The sequence below is a fragment of the Notamacropus eugenii genome, chromosome 1 (assembly GCF_028372415.1).
Source record: "Notamacropus eugenii isolate mMacEug1 chromosome 1, mMacEug1.pri_v2, whole genome shotgun sequence".
Classification (NCBI taxonomy): Eukaryota; Metazoa; Chordata; class Mammalia; order Diprotodontia; family Macropodidae; genus Notamacropus; species Notamacropus eugenii.
In genome coordinates this window covers 642184057-642209153 of record NC_092872.1, presented here as the reverse complement: position 1 = coordinate 642209153, position 25097 = coordinate 642184057, and the positions used below count along the sequence as shown (strand labels likewise).

The window sequence follows — 25097 nt, the reverse complement described above, 5'->3', positions numbered from 1 at the left end:
TATGATAAGTCTAGACAATCCAACTTTTTTTGGGGTGGGGGGGTAGAACACAAGCCTCAAACCCAATTCACTCTGGAGCTCATAGACTGGACAAGTCCCCACCCACCTAGCACAGAGTGGATCTAAATACTAAATAGTAATTCTTTCTCTTTTACCTAGGAACCCTGAGGGTCTTCTCCTCCAACTTTGATTTTTTTTTTTTTTTATTAAAGGGGCCATCCCTTGAACAACTACTTAAAGAAGCCTATTCATTGAGTGGGTGTATCTCACTCAAAGTGAGAATGCTGTAGGACCTTAGCCTGAAAGGGCCAGGCTCTCACATTGCAACCTAGGCCCTCTCCAGCCATCCTGATGAATATCAGGTCACTGGAGCCAGATGGCTCAGGAGAAGAAAGTGAGGTTGGTGACCTGATAGCCCTCCCTCACTCAAATCAAAGTCAACTGCAAGTCATGTCATCTTGGTGTCATGGTCCTCTTTGAGAACACAAACACAACAAGACGATCCAAGAAACAAGCCCTGATTGGAGCATTTGCTGAGGTATAAATGCTCACACTGAAAATTTAACTACCCATTGCAGCATACCTCTGCATTTTTAGAGGAAGTGAAGAATCCTGGATGAAATGCTGGACTTGGAGCTATAAAGACCTAGGTCCAGTTCCTGCATCCTCTATTCACTAGTATTATGTCTCTGGGTCAGTCTCTACACCACCTAGCTACCTGTAGGTAGGAACATTTTGGAAAGGGCATAACACAGGAGCTGTGTCAAGGTTGTCTACTTGCTGTGGAATTGCTGCAGCCCAATCCCAGCTCTGGCCTCTCCAGCCAGTTTGTGACTTCTGTTTCTTGTATCCCAGAATTTAGCAAGGTGTCTGGCAAATTGGAAGCACTTAATTAATGCTTGCTGACCAATTGACTAAATCTACTTCCAAAGCTGATAACTCCCTCTGGCCCTTCAGCTAAGCAGCCCACATTCCTAGTTACCTTTCTTAGCTTATTTGCAGGCAGATTCTGCCTTGGAAGCTTTGTGTAGTGTCCTCGATGTTCCACTCCATCTTTTGATTCCTGGCATTTTCTCTGGATGTCTCACCTGCCTGGCGGTCTTTTCCTCCTTAACTCTGCCAACTGACTTACCCACCTTCCTTTAAATCACAACTTAAAATGCCACTTAAACTAAATCCCAACTTCCTTTAAATCCCAACTAAAATGCATAGGATGCCTTTTCCAACCCCTCTTAAGTCCAGTTCCTTCCCTCTGTTATTTCATACTTATACTATATATAGCTTGCTTGTATATATTTGTTTGCATGTTTTCTCTCCTCTCCCTGACTTTTAAATTGTGAGCTCCTTAAGGGCTAGGACTTTCTTTTGCCCTGTTATATGTACAGCACTTAGCACAAAGTGTGGCACATTGTGGGCATTAAATAAATATATCCTGACAGATTGTAAGAACTTCCCCAATGTCTCCTTCTCTGCTCCCCCTTGGTTGGCTAAACTGGGAGGGTTTTGATCAATTGAATTTTCCCTCCTCAACCTCTGAGTCCCAGGTAAAGGTGGGTGGAATGGAGTAGCAGTAACCGCCACAGTGCAGAGAGCAGAAGCCAAGCTTCTCCCCAAACATGGGCAGACAGGCTGAAGTTTGTGTCTGACTGCTATTTAGCATTTCAGAGCTCTCAGATCTGCAGTGCTCAGCTCCTAGGCAATGGGTCTGGGGAGGAGTAATTAATTCTGGTAGTGTCTGCCAGGATGGACTGATTATGAGAACATGTCTGGAATTCCTCAGTTGGATAAAAATCCTGGCAGTACTTGGGCCATCAGTCATAGGTGTCATAAACTGAAAGAAGCTATCTGGGTGGTTCTGGAATGGGGGAGGGGAGAATGTTTCTTTTCTTACAGGTGAGAGGGATTCCCTGGCAAAGAGAGTAAATGGATCTTCTTGAGTGTTATGTAGGGAGTGAGTACACAGGCATTGTCCTTGGTCCTCATTGCTATCTCTCGATAAGGACATGAATCTGGCTCCCTACACAAAGTATAAAAGTTTCCAAGGCTACCCCAACTGGATGTTTGTTCCAGGACTGAAGATGTCTCTCCAGCAAGTGTTTAGATGTTCCTATTAGCATTACATTTGAGGATTGTGGATTGGGTCCTTGCTAGTTGACTATATCCCTGACTTCAGGGATATGACTAGACTTTTAAAATGGAAAGCAAAGACAGTGAGTTCCAGAGCTCAGATGGCCAGACACAGACAGATTTCAGAAGCTTGCACAATCCTTCAAGGAGCCATATCCACCAAAGGAGGATAAGGTTCCCTCATCTCCTGGTGCCATTCACTTCCCTAGGGAGACTACAAAAGGGTTGCACAAACCTCTCCAGGAAACTGGAGTCTGTCTGTGTCTGACCAGTTGTTCTTTTGTTAATCTGGCCCATGCCAGATCTAGTTTTCTCCATCCATTTCTATTTATCTCTTTTCACCTTTTGAAAATCTTGGCCCAAAGGCCTAATGCAGATCATGATTCCATCAGTCATCTTCATATACAGGAAGACACTGTCTATGCTCGAACCAAGTCCTCATCTGTGAGTGGCGATGAGGACCTAGGACAATGCCTGGACACCCCATCATACTTACAGTGTCAGGGTAAAAAGAGAAGTAAAAGCAGTGAAAGACAGCATAGTGCAGCAGAATAAATACTGGGTTGATAGTCACAGGGTTCAAATCCCACCTCTGTCAGATGTGACCCTCGGCAAGCCTCTACCTCTCTGGGGCCTTGACTCCCTCATCCCCAAAGTGACAGATTTGATTTAGAGCTAGAAGGGATCTCAGAGGTCATCTAAACCAACCCTCTCATTTTACGGAAGAAAGAGCTAGAACTTGAACCCAGAACCAGGGTGCCAGCATTCTTTTTGTTGCATCACAATCTAAGGTATCTACCAGCTCCAAACCTTATAAATGATCTCTCAAGTCCCTTCTAGGTTAAAGACTATATGTCTTAGCAATGGCTTTTTAGATCTTCCTGGCCATCTCTTTGCCATGCCAGCTACCCTCTGGCCATTGTCCTCAAGTTCTTTTCCCCTCTCCACTTTGGACTATTATCCCTATGTCTCCCAGCTATGACAGGTGAACTTTTGTCTTATTTTGTCTGGATCCAGGTCCTCACACCACTCCCTGGTCATATTTGTGCCATCTAACCCATCCTCTTCTTCTTCCAGCTTCCTTTTATGAGCTGTGTTTATATTCCCAGCAATTACCATAGTGCCCAGCACATAGGTGGTGAACACATCTTTACATATCTAGTTGTCCAACTGGATTGCTCTTGTATTTGGACTATGAGAGATTCAGGAAGAGTTTTATCCCTGGGAAATACTCTGGAGAATGCTCCTCTAGCATCTGAATGTCAGCTTCAGAGATGAAATATATGGAGAGAGCTTTCTGTCCTCTCAGACCCCAAGCGTCCCCTGCCTAGAAAAGCTAGCAAAAGGCTAAATGGAAATGAGTCTAGCAACCAAAAATGATTTTTTAAATAGGTAACAGATCCAAGAGAGCTCTGAATGGGACTGAAGCAGGGTGGAAAGGTGGGAGATTGTTTGAATTTCTCACTCCTGTAGGCAATAGTCATTAGAGAAAATGAGTTCCCACTTATCTCTAAGTATGGTGATGAGTATATGAGAGACTTATAGTGTCTTTAACTATATAAGAGACTAGGTACTATTCTCATAAAGGCAATGGTCATTGGGGAAACTGAGTTAATTGCTTACATTTAGATTAAATCTACTGTTGGGGTTTTCTCTTTCTATTCTAAATGGAAGAAAACAAGAATAGGAATAATGAAGATCATATATGTTATGTGTATGATATGTAAGAGTATGAATAATGGAACATTATATAGAACATTTACATGTGTAGGTATATATGTGATATGTGTTGTGTGTGTGAAAGTGTATATATCTATATTTATATGTATATAGATATATAAATCTTCCTATGGGCTAAAAGTGTGATTTCAATGGCACAGAAAGTTCCCTTTATCTAAAAACAAAAAACAAACAAACAAAAAAACCCCTTTCACTTTATTTAGAATTCTTTTGACAGGAGATAAAGTCTTTATTATCCAAATAAGAAATGAAACTTAAAATGCAAGTAGTCTTAGAATGAGAAACCTGTTGATCCTTTCCACTTCCCTCAAGGAAGAAGTAATCAGGCATGGATTAAAAAGAAATCCAGAAAAGGGGATGGAGATGGGCAGCACCAGAGAATCACTGGTTCTAGCCCAGAGAACTTTTGAGGGTTTCCTAGTACTTACTTTGTCCACAGCTGGGGATGGAGGAAAATCTCTGAGAAAGAATTATAATAATCCCATTCCCCATCCCATTTTGTCTGCAAGACCCCGTGCTAGGTTGTGCTGCTGAGGTTCATTAGGCCAAGAGGTAACAGGTGAAGGGGTAAGCTTATCAATTAATTACCCTCCCCCTTCACTCCCTACCCAGTGATAAGGTGAATCCCAAGACCGCTTGGTTCTTGGCAGAAGGAAGTATGACTGGTTGAGATCTGGGCTTCCAGGGGAGGTAATGTGTGAAATTGTCAGGATGCAGCCTTTGCTCCTCCAGGCCCATCTTTTCTTCCTCTGCCTTTCTTTGCTGAGTGGAGGCTCAGGTTCAGGACTGTCCCACGGTTCCTCTACAGATGACACGGTGAGTTTTCAAGGGGGTAGTTGCAGAGGTCTTTCGTGGAGACCTAGTTATGAAGGGGACTTTGGGGATTGGAAGAGTCCTACCTATGCAGAGTGTGGGGATAAGTACAAGGAGTTGAAGAACTGGGGTTGTTTATTTTGGAAAAGAGAAGATTGGGTTGGAGGGAGGGGAATATGACAGCTGTGTTCAAGTATTTGAAGGTCTGTCTTGTGGAGGAAAGATTAGACTTGTTCTGCTTGGCCTCGGAGCAGAACTAGGAGCAACTTTGGGAATTACAAAGGGGGAAAATGTAGGAAAAGTGACTTAACCATTAGAGCATTTCCCAAGTGGAGTGGGCTGCTTTGGGGAAAGAGTGAAGGTCTAGAGCAAAAATAGAAGGTTACCTGCCAGATGGGTGGTAGTGGAAGGGGCAGGTGTCCCATTTTAAGTAGGGATTGAACGCTTTGGACATGGAGGTCCTTTTCAACTCTAGAACTCGGTGACTGTAGCTGTGTTAACCTCCGGGCTGCAAAATTGGTAGCAAAGATCTAGTCTTAAGGCCTAAACTGAAAGCATTTTTAAATGGTCCCTAAGATGTCAGGGTAACAAGCGGAGGGGCAAAACAAAGGCAAGAAGGCTGGAGATTGAGAGGTGTTTCCTATCAGTGTTTTCATAGTGGGTTTGGGAATAGCCTATAGTATGACCATTTCCACTGATAGCTCCCCCATCCCTCTCCTCCTTTATTTTTTGCAGGCAAGAGAATTTCAGGATCTCCATCATGCTCGGCCTAGTGAGTATGGTTCTTTTAGACTGGCGTTTCTTAAACTGAGGTCCATGGATAGTTTTTCAGGGGAATCTTTGAATTTGGAGAAGACCCATATTTATTTCAACATATTTGGTTTCCTTTTTAACCCATTTTCTTTTGGCTCTGAGGATGCTAGTTGCCTTTGGGAAATGGTGCAGTGATTTTAACTGACCCAGTGCTTCTCTCTGAAACAAGCTCATTTAAAAAAATACTCTTTCAAGTGATATATGGCAATAAATAATTGAATATCACAGTCTCCAAAGGATTAAAATTGAGAGTTACCCAAATGATAAAAGACCTCCAAAGGGGTCTCTTTCCTTTACTTTAAGAAACCATGTTTTAGGAAGGACAAATATATGTGTGTGTACATGTACATATGTGTGCATATGTATGTATATGTACAAACTGGAGAGGAGAAAACTTGGCTCACAGGGAGAGGAGGACATGATAACAATCTTCTGATATTCAAGGGGTCTTCATGTGGAAGAAATTAGACTTGTTCTGTTGGCCCCAAAAGATGAGACCAGGATCAATGGGTCACAGAGAGATAGGCTTAGGCTTGGTATAAGGAAAACTTTCTCACAGTGGCCTACATTGGGAGGTAATAAATCCCTGGGCATGGAAGGTCATCAAGCTAAGCCTGGACGACCATTTATTAAGGGTGTTGTAGAGTCTTGTTCACGTATGGGTTTAGAGATGCTCTTTTGGTCAGTTGGTAAGGGTCTCGTTCAGTGTTCACTATTCTGTTGCCCCTTTGTCTTCCTTTTTTCATTTCATTTCTCTGCTAGACCACACATGAAATGATCATGGGCTTTGTATATTTAGAGCTTTATTTAATGGATAAAGAATGGATGAAGAAACTGAAGTGGAGAGAAATGAAGGTGATAAGTCTCATAAGTGGGATTTTTTTACCTAGATGCTCTGACGGTAATTTTAGGGCTCTTTACAGTGTACCAAGCTGCATCTCAATGCAAGAGCTTGTTCATTTGGAACATTAACATCTAATTATTTCTTCTCATTACCTCTATCTTACCCCTTTCCCTTGCAGAGAGGAGATTATCTTGGACTGAAATTTATGTTCCTGTGAGACGCTGTCATGCCATCTTGCAGAACAAAACAGGGGAGTTTTCCATCCCTGTCATTCGGAGCCGCCATCTTAAGAACATTTGGTGTAACTGGACCATCTGGGCAGGCCCCAGAAACCACATTATCATCTATATTCAAGGGTTTAGGGGAAATGAGGACTGTGAAGAAAACCCAGATAAAATTATATTTCAGGGAGTTGCCTCTATTGTTGAAAGCACCATAGCCTATGCTTGTTGGAACAAAAGAGTGCACGTCTATGCAACTCAGGCCTTGGCTGTGAATGTGGCATTGCTGTCAAAGAACTATGTCCAGAACCATCGATACAAACGCTTCAGAGGGAAATATTATATCTTCAAAAATCCCAGGGCAAGAGTTTCACATAGAGAGGACCCAACTCTTCAAGTTCCTTTTCAAAAGCCTTCCAACAAGCTTCCCTACAGTAGTACTAGATTTGAACTATCTGTCGTGATGTCTCAAGGGGGTATAGATATGACCTTTCCTAAATTGATGCCATCGAAAGTTGTTCATCCAGAGAGTACTTACACGTGGGAAAGAGAGAAGGTTGAGTTTTCTGAGACCTCTTTGCCCTACTCTGAGAGGCCATCTGGTAAATCCCATGCTGATGGCATCATGGTTACAAAAACACTGGGTGTTACAAAAACACTTGGGGATGAATTGTTTTCCAAAGCTCTAGGGAAAACTGCAGCCCTTGATACTACAGGGTTGGAAATTACAGAAGGAAAGAGCATTCTTTCCTCTGGATCTACTATGGATGGCTCAGCAATTGACATAGAAATCTTTTATGAAAATACCCCTTACTTTGTGGGTCCTGAGCAATCAGTTATGATGGAAGATTGGCCCATAAATATCAACTCAGAAAGAGCAGATGGTCAAACCAACTACTTAATTCCTACTTCAGAGGATGTGCCAATAAACATTAAGCCAACTCCCATAAGTCATTCAGTTTTTATTATTCTCTCAGACTCGGAATTCCTTGAAAAAATTGAACACTCTAAAAATGAGAAGATCCAGATCAGCCCCTCCCAGATATGGAGCAGTCTGCTTGGAAGTGAACAGCAGCCCTTTCTTCAGACTAAACTCCTGACTCATGAGGTAGTTACTTTATCAACTGATTCTAGGGGGAATTACATGTCTGGTATTTCTCTGGACAGTGAAACTCAGTTGCCCCTTGAAGGTTCCCTGCACTTGATTCCCGTGGTTCCAACGATTCATACAACTGTGGATTTTTCTCCTAAGTCTTCTAAAGGTGATGACTTACTGGATGACCCACATTCAGAAGTTGTCATTTCCCTTGAAACCTTACAAACACTGGGTAGTGGTGGGATGATTTGGTTAAGCTCTCGAGAAATCTTCAATGAAGCAGGGCTCACCCTGATAGTGGCATCTCATGATGAAATAGGATTAGTCACTGAACTGCCTTCAACCACTTCCATTAGGTCCACACTGGTCAGAGCTGAGGTGGAGCCAGAGGTTCTTCTCCAAACAGTCAGATCACTTCCAGGCCCAACAGAGACAGAAAGCTTGGCCAGTAGTGTGACTTCTGAAGAGGTCTCCAGTAGGCATCAAGTAAGTCTTACTGAAACAGATCTAAAGTTTATACTTGGTCAAGAAAGGTCTCTCCCCTTTACCACTTACCAGGAGAGTCTATTTGATGCTGAGTTGATCCCTTCTCCCCAAGTGGCTATGTTTGAGATTGTTCCTGAGTGGGTTCTCCAGGATATTCCAGGGCTCGTTCCCTCAACCTACCTCAATGAGCAAGGGACAGCTGAGCAGTCTTTGGGGATCCCTTTGACCTTAACCCCAGCAGCCATGGCTCCACCTTGGGAGCTTGATGAAATTCAGAATGAAGTAACTGTTCAGCCCTCAAAGAAGGATGATATGGTGAATGAAAACAACCCTCAGGAATTCTCCAACTCCTTTGGAAAGGACCAGAAACTCACCAAATTCAACTTTACATCATTGCTCTCTAATGTTCCAACGATGTCCTTGGGTAAGTGGAACCAGGCTGGAGACCTTTCTGCAGTCTCCTCATCCCTGACTTTCTGGTTTGAGGATACAAAGCTTTTGGAGGCCAAAAAGCTTCAAGATTCCTCTGGTAAGCTTTTGATTTTGTTTCTGTCTTGTGTCCAGTTAAACTTAGTCATTTTTCTAATCCTACAGAAGTTTCAACAAATTGCCCTTTTTTAAGATAGCTAACTAAGCCCTATCTAGGTACCCAGTTAATGTTCAAATTGAGCATTGAGTGCAAGGTTCTAGACAGTAAAGAGAAAAACCAGGTCTCTGTATTCCCTAGTATTTCTGCTTTAACCTTTCAGCTAAATTAAGGGTTTTGCCTAAATTTCATGGACCCTTTAGCTCATGAATAGATTTCAGAGAGTTTATAAATTTGCATAGAAAAAATTTGTTTTTCTTAACCTCTGATTAAAATTTAGCATTTCTTCAATTAGCTAAAATTGTTATTCTGAGAATAACTATACTATATTGTGTTACAAATGGAACACACACATATACAAACAAATTAAGAAACTCTATTCTCACTGGTCTTTGGTACCAGATGGTACTTATGTTTAGTATAGATTTTTGAACTATGAAGCCCAATGGTGCTTTTTCAGACTTCTGATTTTCCTCAAAGCTAATCATGTGAGAAAGAGAGTAAAGTTAGTCTTTAAGAATGTGGGGCTCAGGATGTGAGTCCTAGAAACATACAGAATGAATTATGAGTGGATGAGAGAAACAGAGAATTTGTATTTACTGGAAGAGATAAGGAAGACAGAAAATGATACTGAACCAGGGGAAGAATTTTTTTTTTTTTAGGAGAATCTCATTGTTTCAATTTGACTCCAAGTCTCCCAATTAGAGTGCTATGCCATGATGGGTCCCAAGGTTGACTAAGAGCTGCCTGCTATAAGAAGTCATGTAGATCCCCTCATTTCAAGTTAATGAGTACAAATGTAGCTTTTTTTTTTTAAAGTCTTATTAAGGTATCTTCACTGACTTGGCTTTTTGTTTTTCACCCTCACTTTCTCCCTCAACCCCCAATAGAGGTGCTCACCTCAACCAACATGGTGGCCTGTATCCCCGTAAGAAGATGCCATGTGACTTTGAAAGATACCTTTGGAATTTTTTCATTATCAGAGAATCTAAACCATTCTTGGCCAAACATCTGTTGTAACTGGACTATCTGGGCAGGGACCAAGAAACACATTGTTGTTTACATCAAAGGATTTGAGGGGCCTGAGAACTGTGACCAAAACCAGGACAAGATCATTTTTCAAGGGGTCTCATCAAGTGTGGAAAGGAAAACCTTCTATGCATGTAAAAGACAAGGTACTTTGATTTTTGCTACTCAAGCCCTAGCTGTCCATACAATGTTTTTCTCTGTGAGATCTTCTCCTAGACACATCCCATCTTTTGAAGGCCAGTATTTTGTCTTCACAGACCCAGAGAGACAAGTCCCTCCTAAACCTGCCATTGGTTCTTCCTTAGAAACTTCCCAGAGATTCAGAGAGAGGACTCTAAGTAGTATGGATTCTCATCCTGAGCTAATAACAAAACCACAACCTGGGAGCTTTCCAAACCTGAACACCATCCATATGGGTCTGAAGCACAAAAGCCAAGTAGTGACTGAGATACTGATGCCAAAGAACAAGGAGCTAATGGAAGGAGAAGGAAAGGCCATTGAATGGAAGCATCTGCATAGCCTCCTTCCTCTGATTCCTACTAAAAGGCCATTGATAAAGAACCAAAACTCAGCACCCATATTGCTCGGCAGACCAACAGAGACTATAAAAAATTCAGCTGAAAGAGACTCTGTGGAGACACTCGGGATGACATCAATCCCAGTTACTTCCTGTGGGTACAAACCAGAAAATAAAGTTTCTCAAATTGACTTGCCTGTAGATTCAGTGAATATTCACCCTCATTGGCCTTCTAAGACCTTCCCCTTGACAGAGCTGCTTCTGAAACCTGTCGATATTCCTGCTAGGCTTCTTCCATCTGCCAGTATCCAGGAATGGAGAACACTTTGGGTCGCTACTAAAACAGAAGAGCTTGTATGGCAAGTTATTTCTAAAGCTTCCAACTTTTATTCACCTTTGACTGCTCAGAATGTAAGAAAACCCCAAGATGCTGAGCATAACCATGGTCACCTCTACCAGAGTTTCAGCCATGTGATGCTGGGTAAAGGAAACAATTTTCTAGAAATAAGGCCTGAAATTGATAAGTTGGTCACAGCTCCTTCAAATATCCCTAAAGAAGAACTCTTCTCAAATTTCCTGTTCAATGATAAACAGGTAGCACCAGAATTCAGTGCCACTGGCAACAAGAGAGTTAGGGAGATCTCCCCAACAAGGGATGAAGTGAACAGAGGAGTTAGCTTGGATCCAGCTAAGTCTAGCAATTTGGAAAATATCAGACATCTCAATGAGGAATTCCTATATCTAGGAAACTCTAGGGAAATGACAACTTCCAATGGATTTGTGTGGGATTCTATATCTCCTGGTAGCCTAATTGAGCTCTCTCCTTCCTTGAAGACCCCTTACACTGCCCAGAGCTTCCTCAGAGAAGTCACAGATAGTATCCATCCAAACACTGGTGCTGGCCACTCAAGTGCTACGATACCTAACTTCAAAGTCAAGGCCATGGTACCTTTGATCTCTGGTCAAGTGTGGAAGAACATGACTGCTGTTGGAGTCTTAGTTTTAACCCCAGGATATTCTGGTATGGTGAATATACTATGTACTAACATTTTTATTTGGGGGACAGAAGTGGGATAATAAATGGCTGAGAATGCAAGTTCTTGAAAGTCAGTGTCTACAGAACCTTTAAACCTAGTGGTTTGGTTGCATTGTCCTTCCATCTTCAGAATGTTCAGGTCCAACCACAGGCAGAACTCACTCTGAAATATATCTCGGGGGGGATGTTTTTCCTTTATGTAATCTCACCTTTTCTACATATAGTGATCCATAATGCATCATCATCCTTTTTTGCCTCCTGGTCCCTTCCTTCAACAAAATTTATCTATTTTCTGCACCCTTTCCCTTAGGGCCCGTTTTCTGCTTTCCAGATAAACTGGTAAAGTAAAACAAAATGGTTTTGGCACTTTGTTACTCTGCTCCCCTTCCCCACCCTCAGGGAAAACTTGTGTTTTAACAGGCACTTTCTGGAGAGAAGCCATAGCCCAGTGGAGCCCCAACGTATCTGGACAACCTTAGCCTGATCGATGTTGTTTTTACAACTTTTATGACATTAAGACATTTGTAACTACCACAGAGTTCATCCCCTACTATCAAACTGATAGCCTGAGATAAGCCCAACTCAGATCAGCCTCCTTCCATCTTCCATCTAACTCCTAAACATGCCTACCTCCAGTTTACTTCTTTTCCCATGGAACTTTTTTCCCCTTGAATTTGTTTCCCCCTGTGCTTTTGTAAAACCAAGATGTTGTTCAGAGTATCCCCAGGGATGTGCTAGAGTTAGCTCATACCGGCTTGTTGTTCTTATTGTGGTTCAGTCATGTCTGGGGCAGCCAGGTGGTGCAGTGGATAGAGCACCAGTGCAGGAGTCAGGAGGACCTGAGTTCAAATCTCACCTCAGACACTTGACACTCACTAGCTCTGTGACTGGGCAAGTCACTTAACCCCCAATGCCTCATCCTGGGTCATCTCCAGTCATCCTGATGAATGTCTGGTCACTGGATTCAGATGGCTGTGGAGGAGAAGTGAGGCTGGTGACCTGCACAGCCCTCCCTCACTCAACACAAAGTCCAGTGCAAGTCATGTCTTCATTTCTCTGATGGCATGGTCTTCTTCAGCAACGAAGGATGAACACACAGTCATGTCTGAATACATGACCCAGTGGACTTTGATTTTCTTGGCAGACACTGGAGTGGTTTGCCATTTCCTCTTCTAGTCTGTCCCCATTTCACAGATGAGGAACTGACTTGCCCATGGTCATAGAGCTAAAACCTGTTTGAGGCTGGGTTTGAACTTGGGTCTTCCTGACTCCAGGCCCCATGCTCTATCCGCTGTACCACCTACCTGCTAATGGATGTTGAGTCGTTTTCAGTCATTTCTGATTCCATTTGGGATTTTCTTGGCAAAGATAGAGTGATTTGCCATTTCCTTCTCTAGCTTATTTGACAGATGAGGAAATTGAGGCAAACAGGGTTAAATGACTGGGTCACACAGTCAGATGTGAGTTCAAGGAGGTGAGTCTTCTGGACTCCAGGCTGGTACTCTATTCATTGTACTACCTAACTAGAGAGCCAATTGTTAAATTTTCAGTATGAGTATTTATGCCTTGGAAATCAGCAAATGCTACATTCAGGGCTTGAGTTGTTTTATGTCTCAACTTTAGAAAGTGATGGAGAAAATTTCAGTAATTCAGATTAAACTGAAAAGTGTGTTCCGAATTTTTTTTTTTTGTTTTTTTTTTCTTTGGCAGAGAACAACACACACCTGATATCTATAAATGGATTTTAGAAAGATTGTAGGAAGCTAGCAGGAGAGATTTTTAAAGGAAGCCTCTCAGATTGTACCACAGACACATAGAACCTGATCTCATGTTTTTGTATTTATTCTAATCAGTAAATGCCCTTAAAAAAGTACTGGATTCAACATCCTGCCTGCCTAAAACTAGACATGTCTCCCACAAACCCATGGAATGGGTTAAAGACAGGTAGAGAATGGTGGGACAGCAGATAGTTTACTTTGGAAGCTTCAATTTTACACTGAACCTTATGAATGTGGAGGAGAAGGACCATGATTTTCTATGACAAGCTAATAGTTTGCAAGTGAGAAAGAGAACTTGGTAAGAAGCCTTGATTCCTCCTAGAAGCAACACGGTTATCCTATACCAGTTGGGCCTGCTCTGTGGGTGTTATTTTCCCACACCTCACATAGCAAGAGAACAAAATTACAGGAACTCAGTAACTTTTTTTTTTTTTTTTTTACTCAGTAACTTTTTAAATAAGCAATGACTATTCATGGCCTGGCTGACCTGGGAACCATGACTACCTTTGGCTAAAGAAAGACTGTTCTGAGGAGAGACTGTTTATGGGATTCTGTATACACATAACCCTCCTATATAACTCAGCAGGCTGGGACCAGTTATACCAAATTAATGAAGGATTTTTCCTCCCTTTCTGATGTGATTAATGGTAGGGCTGTGCCAAAAACTTCTACCACTACCCTTCCCATATTCTCACATTCTTCTTGGACAGGGTTAATGACTAATAGTTGCGGTAATATTTGCACTCTGTTTCTCCCCTCCTACCCAATGCAGGGTTAATTGAATTTATTACCACTTTTTCATATTCTCTCTCAGACAGTGGTCATTTTAGCAGACATTGAGTGTTGGGATTGTGCCATACCTTTGGCAGAGTGGGGATAATAATGGGTTTCTCTCTAGAAATTGTCATGTTCTTAGGATCCTATTGGGCAATGGCTCTGAGCTGAAGCTCAGAACCTTTTATTTTATTTTATTTTTGCAATAAATGAAGGAAATAGGTCAAGGGTCTGTGATTTCATTGGCTGGGGGCTTGTTTCTTCTAACAGCTCTATATCTAAGCACATACATAAGTTAGATCAGCTTTAGGGAGTTGCCTGGGGTTCAGAGAGGTTAATTGACTTGACCTTGATAGCACAGCTATTAAGTGTCAGAGGCAGAATTTGAACTTAGCTCTTTTAGTCAAGTTGAGCATTTCATCCACTAGCCATGCTGCCTTTCCTCTTACAATAAATCTAATTAAAATCTTATTGGATATTTGTGTAGCAGGGGTGCAAATCAGTGGCTAAATCCAGTGTGTTGGAGCCTGCTGGAGGATCTCATTGTTAAATATTTAAGTTGAATATTTGTAATGGAATACATTACAAATCACAGTTTGATTTATTGTTTGTTATCTAGACATTTGAAAGCAATGAACAAAATGTTAATAATACAGATTTAATCTTGTGTTGTGCTTCTTTATTCCTTCTCTCTTTTTAAAAATTTTTCTTTATTTCTTCCTTTACTAACTTTATGGAGAACTGGTTCTTAAATGTTTACCAGCACACTGCTGGTCTAGAAGCAGAGGTCTCTGAAAATATTTCCTTTGTAACTGGTTTCCTTTGTAATGTTACATATTTTATGCATTTAAAAGCATTATTCTGAGAAGAGGTTCTTGACACAACAAAAGTTAAGAATCCCTGGTCTAGGAAAATAAGGAAAAATTATAGTTAAAAAGGATTTTAAGTGTAAGATAGATGTGGCTAGACAACAGCCCATCTGAAATAAATGGGTTTTAGTGGGCTAATAGCTCAATATAAAAATGAGGCGAAGCATACATCCCCCTCCATTCTCCTTCCTCTCACCAAGAAACCTTAGAAGATTTCAGGATGTGTTGAGGACCATGGTATCCAAAAATAGGGAAACAACAGTCCCCCTCTCAGGTGCCATTTTGGGCAACACAGTTTAGGGAAAGATATTGACGAACTGAACAGAATGGTGACCAGGCTGGGGAAGATCCTTGGCATCATCTCACATTGAGAAAAATCAATTGAAGGAACTGGGTATGTCTAGCCAAAAGAGAAGACTTAGAGGAAACATGGTTGTTGTCTTCATTTATTGGAAGGGCTATTTCATGAAAGAGAGGGATTAGTCGTGTTCTCCTTGGCCCCAGAGGGAAGAACTAAGGAGCAGTAAGTAGATGTCTCAAAGAGATATATCTGGCCTTGATGTAAGAAAAAAAAAATCTTAGTGATTAGAGCTCTCCAAAAGTAGAGGGGGTTGACTGAGAGGTAGTTATCTGGTATTCTGTCAGGGGAATTCTTGTTCAGGCATGGATTGTCCTGGATGGCCCCAAAGGGCCCTTCCAACTCTGTGACTCTATGACAAATACTTTGTACCTAATATTTTTGGAGATAAAGTAATCTATGAATGGGACTTGTGGGGCTGTTCTATTCAAACTCTGTAGCTTTGAGACCTTGACTCTTGGTTTTTCATCTTTCAGTGGCTTGGACGGTTCATGAGGACCTTGATTTCCTCTCCTTGCCTGAAGTTTCAGCTGTTTTCACTTCCACTTTACTACTTTCTCCAGGGTCTTTATTTAATAATTCTGAACTCAGAGTCAATTGTATATAGGATGGAAAAAGCTGAAGGCTTCTAAGAATTGCAACTTACTCTGTAACCCTGAGCAAATCACTTAACCCCTCTAATTCCTAGTTTTCAATGAGCAAAATGGAGGCAATGGTTGCCTCAAAGGGAAGTAAGCAAATCAAATGATACGTTTTAGATAGCTAGGTGGATAGCTGGACTCAGAATAGAAAGTTTGAATAAATTTCATATCCTGTTTCAGATACTGTCTGTGTCTACGATATTGGGCAAGTCACTTAACTGCCTTCAGCCTCAGGTTTTTCATCTGTAAAATGGGGATAATAACAGCCTCTACCTCCCAAAGCTGTTGCGAGGATCCAATAAGATATCAAGTACTTTGCCAAGTCTCAAATTGCTGCATAAGTGCCAAGTACTGAGGCTGCTGCTGCTAATGCTGCATGTGAAAATGCTTTGAACTGACTCCAGCAGGACTTAAAGGGATTGCCATAAGCCTAGCCCTATGCTAGGTAACGGGCAAAAATCTTTAAGTAAGAGAGGAAGCTTCAGGGATTTGTTCAAGTAAGGGAATAAAATGTTATTAATGGAGTCCTGAATTTACTGTTAGAAGACCTGGATGTATGTCGTGGCATGGCTACAACTTAGACATCATATGAGCAAATCATTTAACCTCAACGGGCCTCAGTTTCCCGTCTGGTAAGATGAAGGAGTTACATAGAGATCCTAATAGCCCTTCCAGCTCTGAATCTGTAGTATAGGGATGGCTCTAATCCATGAGGCTGCTTGATGGTAAGGTGGATAGTGCTGGACTTAGGCCTGCACTGAAATTCTGACTCACTCGCTAGCTATGACCCTAGGCAAATCACTCAGCTTCCTTATCTGTAGAATTGCAGTAATGATAAACCCTATTTCACAGTTCTTTCAAGGATCAAATGGGATTTTATATATATTTTATATTTATTTATATTATTACAAATATACTATTATATGTATAATTTTGCAAAACTTAAAATACTACATAAACGTTAGTTGCTATCATGACTGCGTACAGAGGTCCAAACAAAGTGTTAGATGAAGTCTAAAGGGAGAAAGGTTACACACAGGAGTTTCCTGCCAAAGTATGATTACAAATGTGCATTGTTACAAACAAAAGACATGTTTGTAAAGGAAATTCAATATATTCCTTAGCTAGCAGGCTGGTGAGGAGATTGGTAGGGGGGAGTGAAAAATATGGTAGGAATTATTCCCAGCAGGCATAAAATATCCTTCATCCTAGTGCGTGATTGATTAATGGGAAACAGGTGTGCTAAGCCCTGTCTTTGCTTGTAGAACAAGGATGTAAAAGTGTTACTCCTGTTGTTTGTTCTTACCTGTTTTTTACTCTCTATCCTTGTCATTCCATGCAGATGCAAGTACAACCTCCTCATCTTTTGGAAATAAGTCTGTCTTAGAGCTCCAACATTATCCAGGAGGTAAGAATTCAAAGACGAAAAGGCTCCTGTCATATTGATTGGGACTGAAACTCCCACTCACTCATTATACTGTGACCAAATCAGTGATAAGTTATTGGCCCATAAATCTTTTTTGTTTTTATTACCAAGATGAACTTTATTTTTTTAAATTATTTTATTGGTTTTCAGTGTTCTACAACTACTCCATCTATCTTAGATTTTTCCCCCCTCTTTCCCCCCTCTTTCCCCCCTCCTTCCCTTCTCTCTCCCTATTCCCTCTCCAAGATGGCATGCAATCTTACACAGGTTCTACACATACATTCCTGTTAAATACATTTTCACCTTACCATGGCATAAGTCTGAATCTGGGCAGGGAGGCTGGACAGTTGCCACTGTGACATTGACATTTAGAGCATGCTAACAAATCTGCATTATTAAGACTTTCTTAAGTCTAGACAACTGGGAGAACAATAGAGCAAGCTTTGATTTTTTGTAGCATTGCTAATTGACATGTAAATGCTCACACTGAAATTCTAAAGGATTTAGACACCTCTGATAACACTTGTGTCTGTTTAGCAGAAATATCTGAGTTTAGCACGAATTTAGCAATTCGTTATTAGGAAAAGCTATTTAATATGGGAAGTTTCTAGCTTCTCCCCTCCGATAGTTGCCTAGTAAGTATGTTCTTGTCCAAGCCTTGTTCTTCCCATCCGCCTACCCACCCCCAGACAGTAGCGTCTGGTGCCCTGGAGTGTGTGTCCCCATCATGGAACAGCAGACTATATTCTTTCCCAGTGAAATGGAGTCCATGTCCTAAAGCCTCTCTCCTTCATTCCACCCCACCTTACCTTGTTTGGGGTTCCAGAAAACTGGTTACTGCTCTGGTATAATCTTAAACTGGTTACTCTAGAAGATTAGTCACATGAGAACTTTCTGACTGCTTCTATTACTTCTAAAATCTAAGTTCTCTATAATTTCTTAGTGGATCATGCATAAGTTTTTATTTTTCTGACTTAGATTGAATACCCATAGATGTAAAGTCATCAGTTCCCTCCAGGGTCATGTCCCAAAATGTTTTCTTAATGTGAAGCATGTATCTGATCTCTGGTTCCTCTAAAGGGCAAGGGGAATTTAAGACTAAGTGAGACATTCTTGGTGCATTTTATGTCTGGCAGATATCCTATATGAAGTAATTGTTGAAATGGAATGCCAGGTAGAAGCCCCATATAATGCCTCTGAAGTGGAGAAAGTCTTGGTAGACTCACTTAAGCAAGAGGTAAGATGGCTAGTGGGTGGGATTGGCAGCAGAAAATCTGATTATTAGGTAGACCTTCCAATGCTTCTCAAATTACCTTGTAGGCAGCCAGTCTTTTAAATTATTTAGTTGTTTCAGTTATGTCCTACTCTTTGTTGACCCCATATGGGGTTTTCTTAGCAAAGATACTGGAGTGGTTTGTAATTTTCTTCTCCAGCTCATTTTACAAATTAGGAAACTGAGGCAAACAGGCTTACGTGACTTGCATAAAGTCATACAATTAGTAATTGTCTGAGGTTGGATTGGAACTCGGGTCTTCCTGACTCTAGGCCATGTTCTCTATCCGTATGCCACCTAGCTTCACTAGCTACCTATATTGCATTTCTGTCTGTCTCTGTCTGTCTCTGTCTGTCTCTGTCTGTCTCTGTCTGTCTCTGTCTGTCTCTGTCTGTCTCTGTCTGTCTCTGTGTGCATCCATCCGTCTTTATGTGGAAAGAAGCTAAGTGTCCTCAAACCATTCTGAGGACTCCTAGTACATGACATAACCATTAGCCAAAGATCTGCAAACAGTCCTCTGACTGTCTGATTATGGCCCCAGCTCCCTTGTTTAGTCTAGAAATCATTTCCACTAAGGAAGGTTACAGATTGGGGGCTGCCAGAAGAGTCCAACAGTACAAGTGGTACATATACAGTACAGAACTGCTATGGGTCAGATAACAATCATAGCTAGAACTTATAAAGAGATTTAAGTTTCACAAGACACTTTGTAAATATTATCCTTTTTATTTGATTTTCTTGGCAATCTTGGGAGGTAGGTACTATTATTTTCCCTATTGTACAGTTAAGGAAACTGAGGCAGACAGAGATTAGGTGATTTACCCATGGTCACACATCTAGTAAGTATCTGAGGACAAATTTGAACCTGTCTTCCAGACTTCAGGCCTAGGGTTCTACCCACTACATCACCTTCCTACCTCAGTGGGAGAGTTGGCAAAACATTTATTATTTGATCCATAAAACACATAAAAATGGGTTAGAGATCTTAGGGGAAAGAACTTGAAGATGTATTTTCTTTTTCTTTTTAAGAAGGAAATATTGATGTGAATATTTCAAATGTGATAAAAGAAATCTACTAGTGTACTATAAAATGGAGATACAATATTGTTCTTTCATGGCAAGACTGATCAAATTACTAAAATTTTAGGTGAAAGCATGTTAATTAAAATTACTTAGATAACTGTTTAGAATCTCCATTTAACTCTCATAGCCTCTGGAACTGGTTGACTTAATGACCACCTTTTTGAAGAAGCAACATTATCCCAACAAGATTAACCAGCCATATTTAAAAAAAAAAATTGTAATGCAGGCAAACAGCCACTTTTATCCCTTTAAGGGTTTTAGGGGAAGAGACTACTTAGAGATAAAAGCATAGAGATATGAACATTGCACCTTGGGATCCTTGGCTATAACATCTAAGAGTTGACTACTTTTGGTAGGTATGTCCCTTTTTGGTCTAGAATTAGCAGCTGTGGGAAGGAGCATTTTGGGTAAGGATGGATTCATTAAAAGAACATCTCTGGTCCCTCTTTGCAGATTGGGGGAAATCTAGACCACTTTTCACCTGAAGCAGATGCATTCAAACTAACTAGAATGAAAAGGTGAGTGTAGGGGACTGGTTCTCCAACTTTGTTAGTCATGGACTTATTCAAGGTGGTATTACCATAATGATCTTCCTCTTTGGAAAAAAAAATAAATGAGGCGTTATTTGCTGCTTTGTAATGCATGATTATTGTTTACCTGCAATAAAAGTGAACTCATAAAAACCAGCTCTGAAAACTGGACAGGATCAGGCAGGAGCTAAGTTTCTGATAACTTTTCTCCCTCCTTGTGGGAATAGAGAGAAAGGGTTGAGAATAAATTAAATGAGCCTGAGGCAAGGAGATATGCTGCTACTAATGTCCTGGGTAAAGCATATTAACTTCTTTCCCGGCATTCCAATAGGAATGATAAAAATGAAGTTGCTAACATAGAAAACATAGAATTTAATGTACTTTTTTCCATGTTGCTCACCGGAAAAGTAGAGTTAAATCTAAAGTAGTCAAGATAATAGATCCCCCAAAACATCATACATAGATGTATTGAATTAATTTTTGTTCATTTCTCCTTTATTGTAAAACTTTATTCTCTAAATAGGTGTATTTTCTTTCTTCCTCCATAATACTTCTAGAAAAGATACCTCCAATGTCATATTCATTTTCTGGCTACATCTGAGATCTAGAGGGAGAAAGATGTCAGACACCTTGATGTCCCAACTAGGAGCATCTGAGAGCGGTGCACTTCATTCTCAATTAACAACCCTCATCAGAGACACAATAGAAGATCTCAAACTTCATCTGAAATCTATCTCCATTCATGGTATAGGGCTGTTGGGTGCCAGTGATGGTTTAATCTTTTTTAAAAAATTGAATTGTGTTGGTATCTTCTGTTTTTACATTGATTAGATTTCTTCCTGTGTCCCTCACCTTCTCACTCCTAGAGAGACCCTCACCACAAAGGATTTTTTTTAAAAGAAAAAAAAAAGAAAGAATATAAAAATTCAGGAAAAGCGATCAATACATCAACAGAATCTGATATATGCAGTACTCCACATCTGTGCCTACTCTTTCCTGCCCTCCCACCTACAACCTCTGCAGAGAGTGGGGAAGGTGACAATTTAATCTTAATGGTATTTATTAGAGTAGGCTTGATCTAATATCAGGTGCTTTGTCACGAATGGACAGATTCCCTTGGCATCAGACTACTATGCATCCCAGCAGACGATTCCCTATACCCCTTTTCATCCCTCCAATTGGGAGAGGGGAGAGTGGGGTGATAAAGTACATCTGGGCTACTAGACAAATTACCAGCTGTGTGATTTGACACTGATCTTTTCTCTTAGATGTGAATGAATGTAAAATTGGTCTAGAACAATGTGGTGAAGGGGCTGAGTGCTTCAATGGTGTTGGTACTTACATGTGTCATTGCAAAGAAGACTATGAGGATCGCTCCCCAATGCAGACTGGTACTCTGTGTATCCGTGTCCCACGCTCAGGTATTGCTGCCTCATCTTCTTTCATGGTGCACCCTACTTCTATGGAAACCCCAAAGATCCCAAGATAAATTACTTGTAAATCCTAAGATTATAAATTTAAAGTTGGAAGGGACCTCAAAACATAGTCACACTTTCATTTTATCTTTTTAATCTTTAAAAATTTTGTCAATCAGCAAGTATTAAGTACTTAACTGTGGGTAGGCATAATAAAAAATATTAAATTGCTGGTTCTTCTCCACCATAGAAATCTCCTTTAGAACATAGTTAAACAAAATAAGTCAACACGTTGACCATATCTGATAATTTAAGTCTCATTCTTTACTTCATAGCCCAGCATCTCTCTATCAAGAGATGATATCACACCTTACTGTCAGTCCTCTGAGGTCATGGTTGGTCCTTGGATTAATCAGAATTCTGAAGTCTTTCAATGTTTTCCTTTATTGTAGTCTCTGCTGTATTTACAGATGAGGCAACTGAGTTCACAGAAAACCAAACTTCTCTAAGGACATGATAGATAGTAGCAGAATCAGTATTGAACTCACATTTTCTGGCTCCCAAAGCAACACAGTCCCAACATGCCATGTTGCTGCTGGTCATAAAAGTACTTCGCAATCTAAATGCTGAAAAATCTGTTTCATTTTTCACTCGTTTGTTCTACTTCTGACTTTACTCTTAAGTGCTCGTGGGATCATAGTTGGCTCTGAGTCAGACTTTCTATAAATTCTTTCTCCTCCACCATACTGTACTGTTTAGGGAGACAACAAAGCCAGTAATTTTCCATTTTGAAAATACAGTTTATGGTTTTCATATAGCTCTGATGTTCTTATGGCTGTAGCAGCAGAGGCCAAAGGGAATTCTGAGTAAGAAGCAACTTTGTCTGAATTTCTCTGAAGTATGGTAATTATGAACCAAATAACTACCTGACTCAGTCTAAGTTGGAATATTTTACAAGCTAATGATTGATCTAATTAGTATAGCCATCCCTTTTATCTATCCTGTTACCTACGAGAGATTTCATTCTCTCCATCTCAATGTAATCTCTAACTTAGAAACACAGATTTTGGAACATGCCCATAGGGAATGATATTCTTAATTTTAACCAGAGTTCATGAAGGCATCTGTTAACTTGAGCATTAGGCTATTCACCACCTGCTATACATCTCTCTACAAAAGATTATCATTTTAGCCCTTGATAACTAGGCATATCTTCTCCGAATATGAACTACGAAAACCAATACTGGATGGACAATACCCTTAGGTAGAAATGTAATTTAGTCATCCAAGAAATTTTAAAGTGCAATACATAAGCAAACATCAAGAGTAAAATCTTGAATCAATGAATTAAAAAGTATATATTAAGGGTGTAATATGTAAGTTAGGAACTGCAGGTACAAAGACATTAAAGAAATAGTCCCTCCTTCTAGAAGCTTACGTTCCAGAAAGATAGACATGACAGCTGAGCCTTAGGAGGCACCTTGGTTAAGGGTCAATAAATTGTTTCAGACGCCATTATGATGAGGAAGACCAGATTTCTTGGTGAGTGAGGTGATAGTTTCCATTCATTATTGGCTATTGTGGTTTAGGCTCTGAATCAGAAAATGCTGAGTGGCTTCCCTGGATATCATGTTACTGTGTGGCCCTGGCCAAAAGCCATCTTGAAAAAACCATTTTATCACTGCTAGAAGCCAGGGGGTTAGCCCCTACCTTTTGTCTTTTTGCTTTGACTTTTAGGGAGAAGCCAGGGTCTTAGATCAGGAAAACCAAATCTTATTCTCTAATTCCCTCCTTAACTTAGATCTGAAGCCTGGAAAACCCAAGTATATGGCTAAAGTCACCAGCCATTTTTCCTACCTGTTGAATTGTGTACAGCTCATGTCCAAGAGATGACGCCTTCTTAAATGTACTTTGAAATCAAAATTAGATAAAACAATCATTTTCTTCCCTCTTTTAGGAGCTGGATTTTCTTTCACTTATCTGGATCTTCTCATCACTGTTGCTGTCTTTGCCATCATCCTCTTCATGCTGATAATAGGTTTTGTGTGGCTGGCAAGCAGAACAACTCAAAAGAAGAGGGATTTTTGCCTTCAGGAGACAATGTCCCTGGAGGGTTTGTCTTTATCACCATTGACCCAAACCAAACCTTGCCTTAACCTGAGGAAGTTCAATAAATACTCCCTCTATAATCCCTATCAGCCTAAGCCCCGAGTCAGAGTCATAGATGGCTCCCTTGAACAAATACCTTACCTAAGCAAAGACTCCCATGTGTGTATGGAACAGTCTGAAAGTCTCAAATAATGATTGATCTCCTGTTGTGTCAGATGAGGGAGGAGGTGGCTTTTTCTGTCCTTGCTTACAGATGACCAATAAACTGTTTTCTCTGAGACAACAAAGAGATACTGAACCTTTGGGGAAGGAGGGAACGGAGGGGGTGGGGTCCTTCCAGTAACTTGAAAGGAGAGAATTTCTGATTGTAATTCAATATGTCTTTCTTGTTCCTTCCTACCTGATTTACACTTTGTAACTCTAGATTCCAGCCTCTGTAGGTGAAGGAATTCACATATTTGTGTCTTACCATCAAGACTTTCACTCTAATTCCTGTAATGAGCAGAAGCACAAAGCTAACGACCTGGAAATTTTTGTGCCATCTGACTGAAGTCTGCAGGAAGCACCTAGGGAATCCAGGAAATGGAGGGGACACACATACCTACTTCCAAAGCTGTTGAACGAGTCCCGTGACTTTTGAGAATGTCCAACTCAAAGTGATGTTAATTTAGCATAGTTTGGAAATTGGTGTTTGACCAAAGTGTATTTATATATGAATTTTTTAATGCCCCCCCCCCACCCCGAGATGGAGAAGGACAAAAACCTTGGTATTCCAAAATAATTCTTTCCTTGTACCTACCATCTGTGTGTTGTGAAGTTAAAAATAAGCGTATTATACTTGTAGAAAGACTCTTAAGTCTCTCTTAGTCTACTGTTGAGATGCTTTCTTGTTTCAGATTCCCTGTTTCAAGGGAGAAATTGTATATTTTCCATTGCTAAGCATTGTACTTTTTTTTTAACAGTACCATGACTACCTGTTCAGAGAAGTTGCTTTATCAGATATGCTAGTTTAGTTGTAAACTGAACTCTGAATAAAATGGACTTTTTTTGGGGGGAAAAAAGTGGTGTTTTTCTCAAACTATACAACATAGTCACATCCTTTATCAGGTGATGTAGACACTGAGAATATCTGCACGATTAAAGGTCGATTAAAGAGGACGCTATAATCTAAGGGGCATCATAAGCACTTGAGGCATTGTGCAAGATACAGAAAGAGAAGACCTACTCTTGGACCCATCCTGGCTCTGAGTGAACTTACCCTGAGAGTTGTTTCTTTCTGTCTTATAAAGCAAGGGTGAAAATGAGTGATCCTGCCTGGGTCCAGTGGGAGTTTCACAGAAGATCAAAGTTATGTGGAACCCTTAGGGATGGGAAGGATTTAGATTTTTTCCCCCCCACCCAGGAAAGAGGAGGGTTGGGGAGAAAATGGGAGCTACACCAATGAATATTTCTAGCACAGAAGAAGAGACGGCGGTCCACTCCTCATTGCCCTGCTCTAACAGCCTTAGTGTGCGTCAGATTTTCAATGATACA

At 40.6% G+C, this 25097-nt stretch overlaps 1 protein-coding gene across 3 annotated transcripts; it reads left to right on the top strand.

The window, feature by feature from the left end:
- Nucleotides 1–4442: 4442 nt before the first annotated feature.
- LOC140520955 (uncharacterized) lies at nucleotides 4443–24625 on the top strand. Of its 3 annotated transcripts, XR_011972728.1 has the most exons (11): nucleotides 4443–4683; nucleotides 5416–5452; nucleotides 6516–8669; nucleotides 9617–11293; nucleotides 17071–17136; nucleotides 18291–18391; nucleotides 19964–20028; nucleotides 20598–20785; nucleotides 20907–21075; nucleotides 21309–21461; nucleotides 23413–24625. XR_011972728.1 is itself a non-coding variant. In XM_072635447.1 (10 exons), exons 1-10 carry the CDS (start codon nucleotides 4561–4563, stop codon nucleotides 23754–23756), a joined length of 4908 nt encoding a protein of 1635 aa, XP_072491548.1. In that variant the 5' UTR covers nucleotides 4443–4560; the 3' UTR covers nucleotides 23757–24625. The 3 variants fall into 3 exon arrangements, 2 of the variants coding, with proteins under 2 accessions (XP_072491548.1, XP_072491549.1); XM_072635447.1 differs by lacking the exon at nucleotides 20907–21075; XM_072635448.1 differs by lacking the exon at nucleotides 20907–21075 and having other exon boundaries at nucleotides 4463–4683; nucleotides 6516–8564.
- Nucleotides 24626–25097: the final 472 nt, after the last annotated feature.

What these genes read in the sequence shown, in the direction of transcription:
- LOC140520955 (XM_072635447.1), top strand. Translation starts at nt 4,561, where the DNA reads ATGTGTGAAATTGTCAGGATGCAGCCTTTGCTCCTCCAGGCCCATCTT. An exon ending in GTTCCTCTACAGATGACACG is followed by an intron (nt 4,684 to 5,415) that starts GTGAGTTTTCAA and finishes TATTTTTTGCAG; the next exon opens with GCAAGAGAATTTCAGGATCT. An exon ending in AAACTAACTAGAATGAAAAG is followed by an intron (nt 20,029 to 20,597) that starts GTGAGTGTAGGG and finishes TAATACTTCTAG; the next exon opens with AAAAGATACCTCCAATGTCA.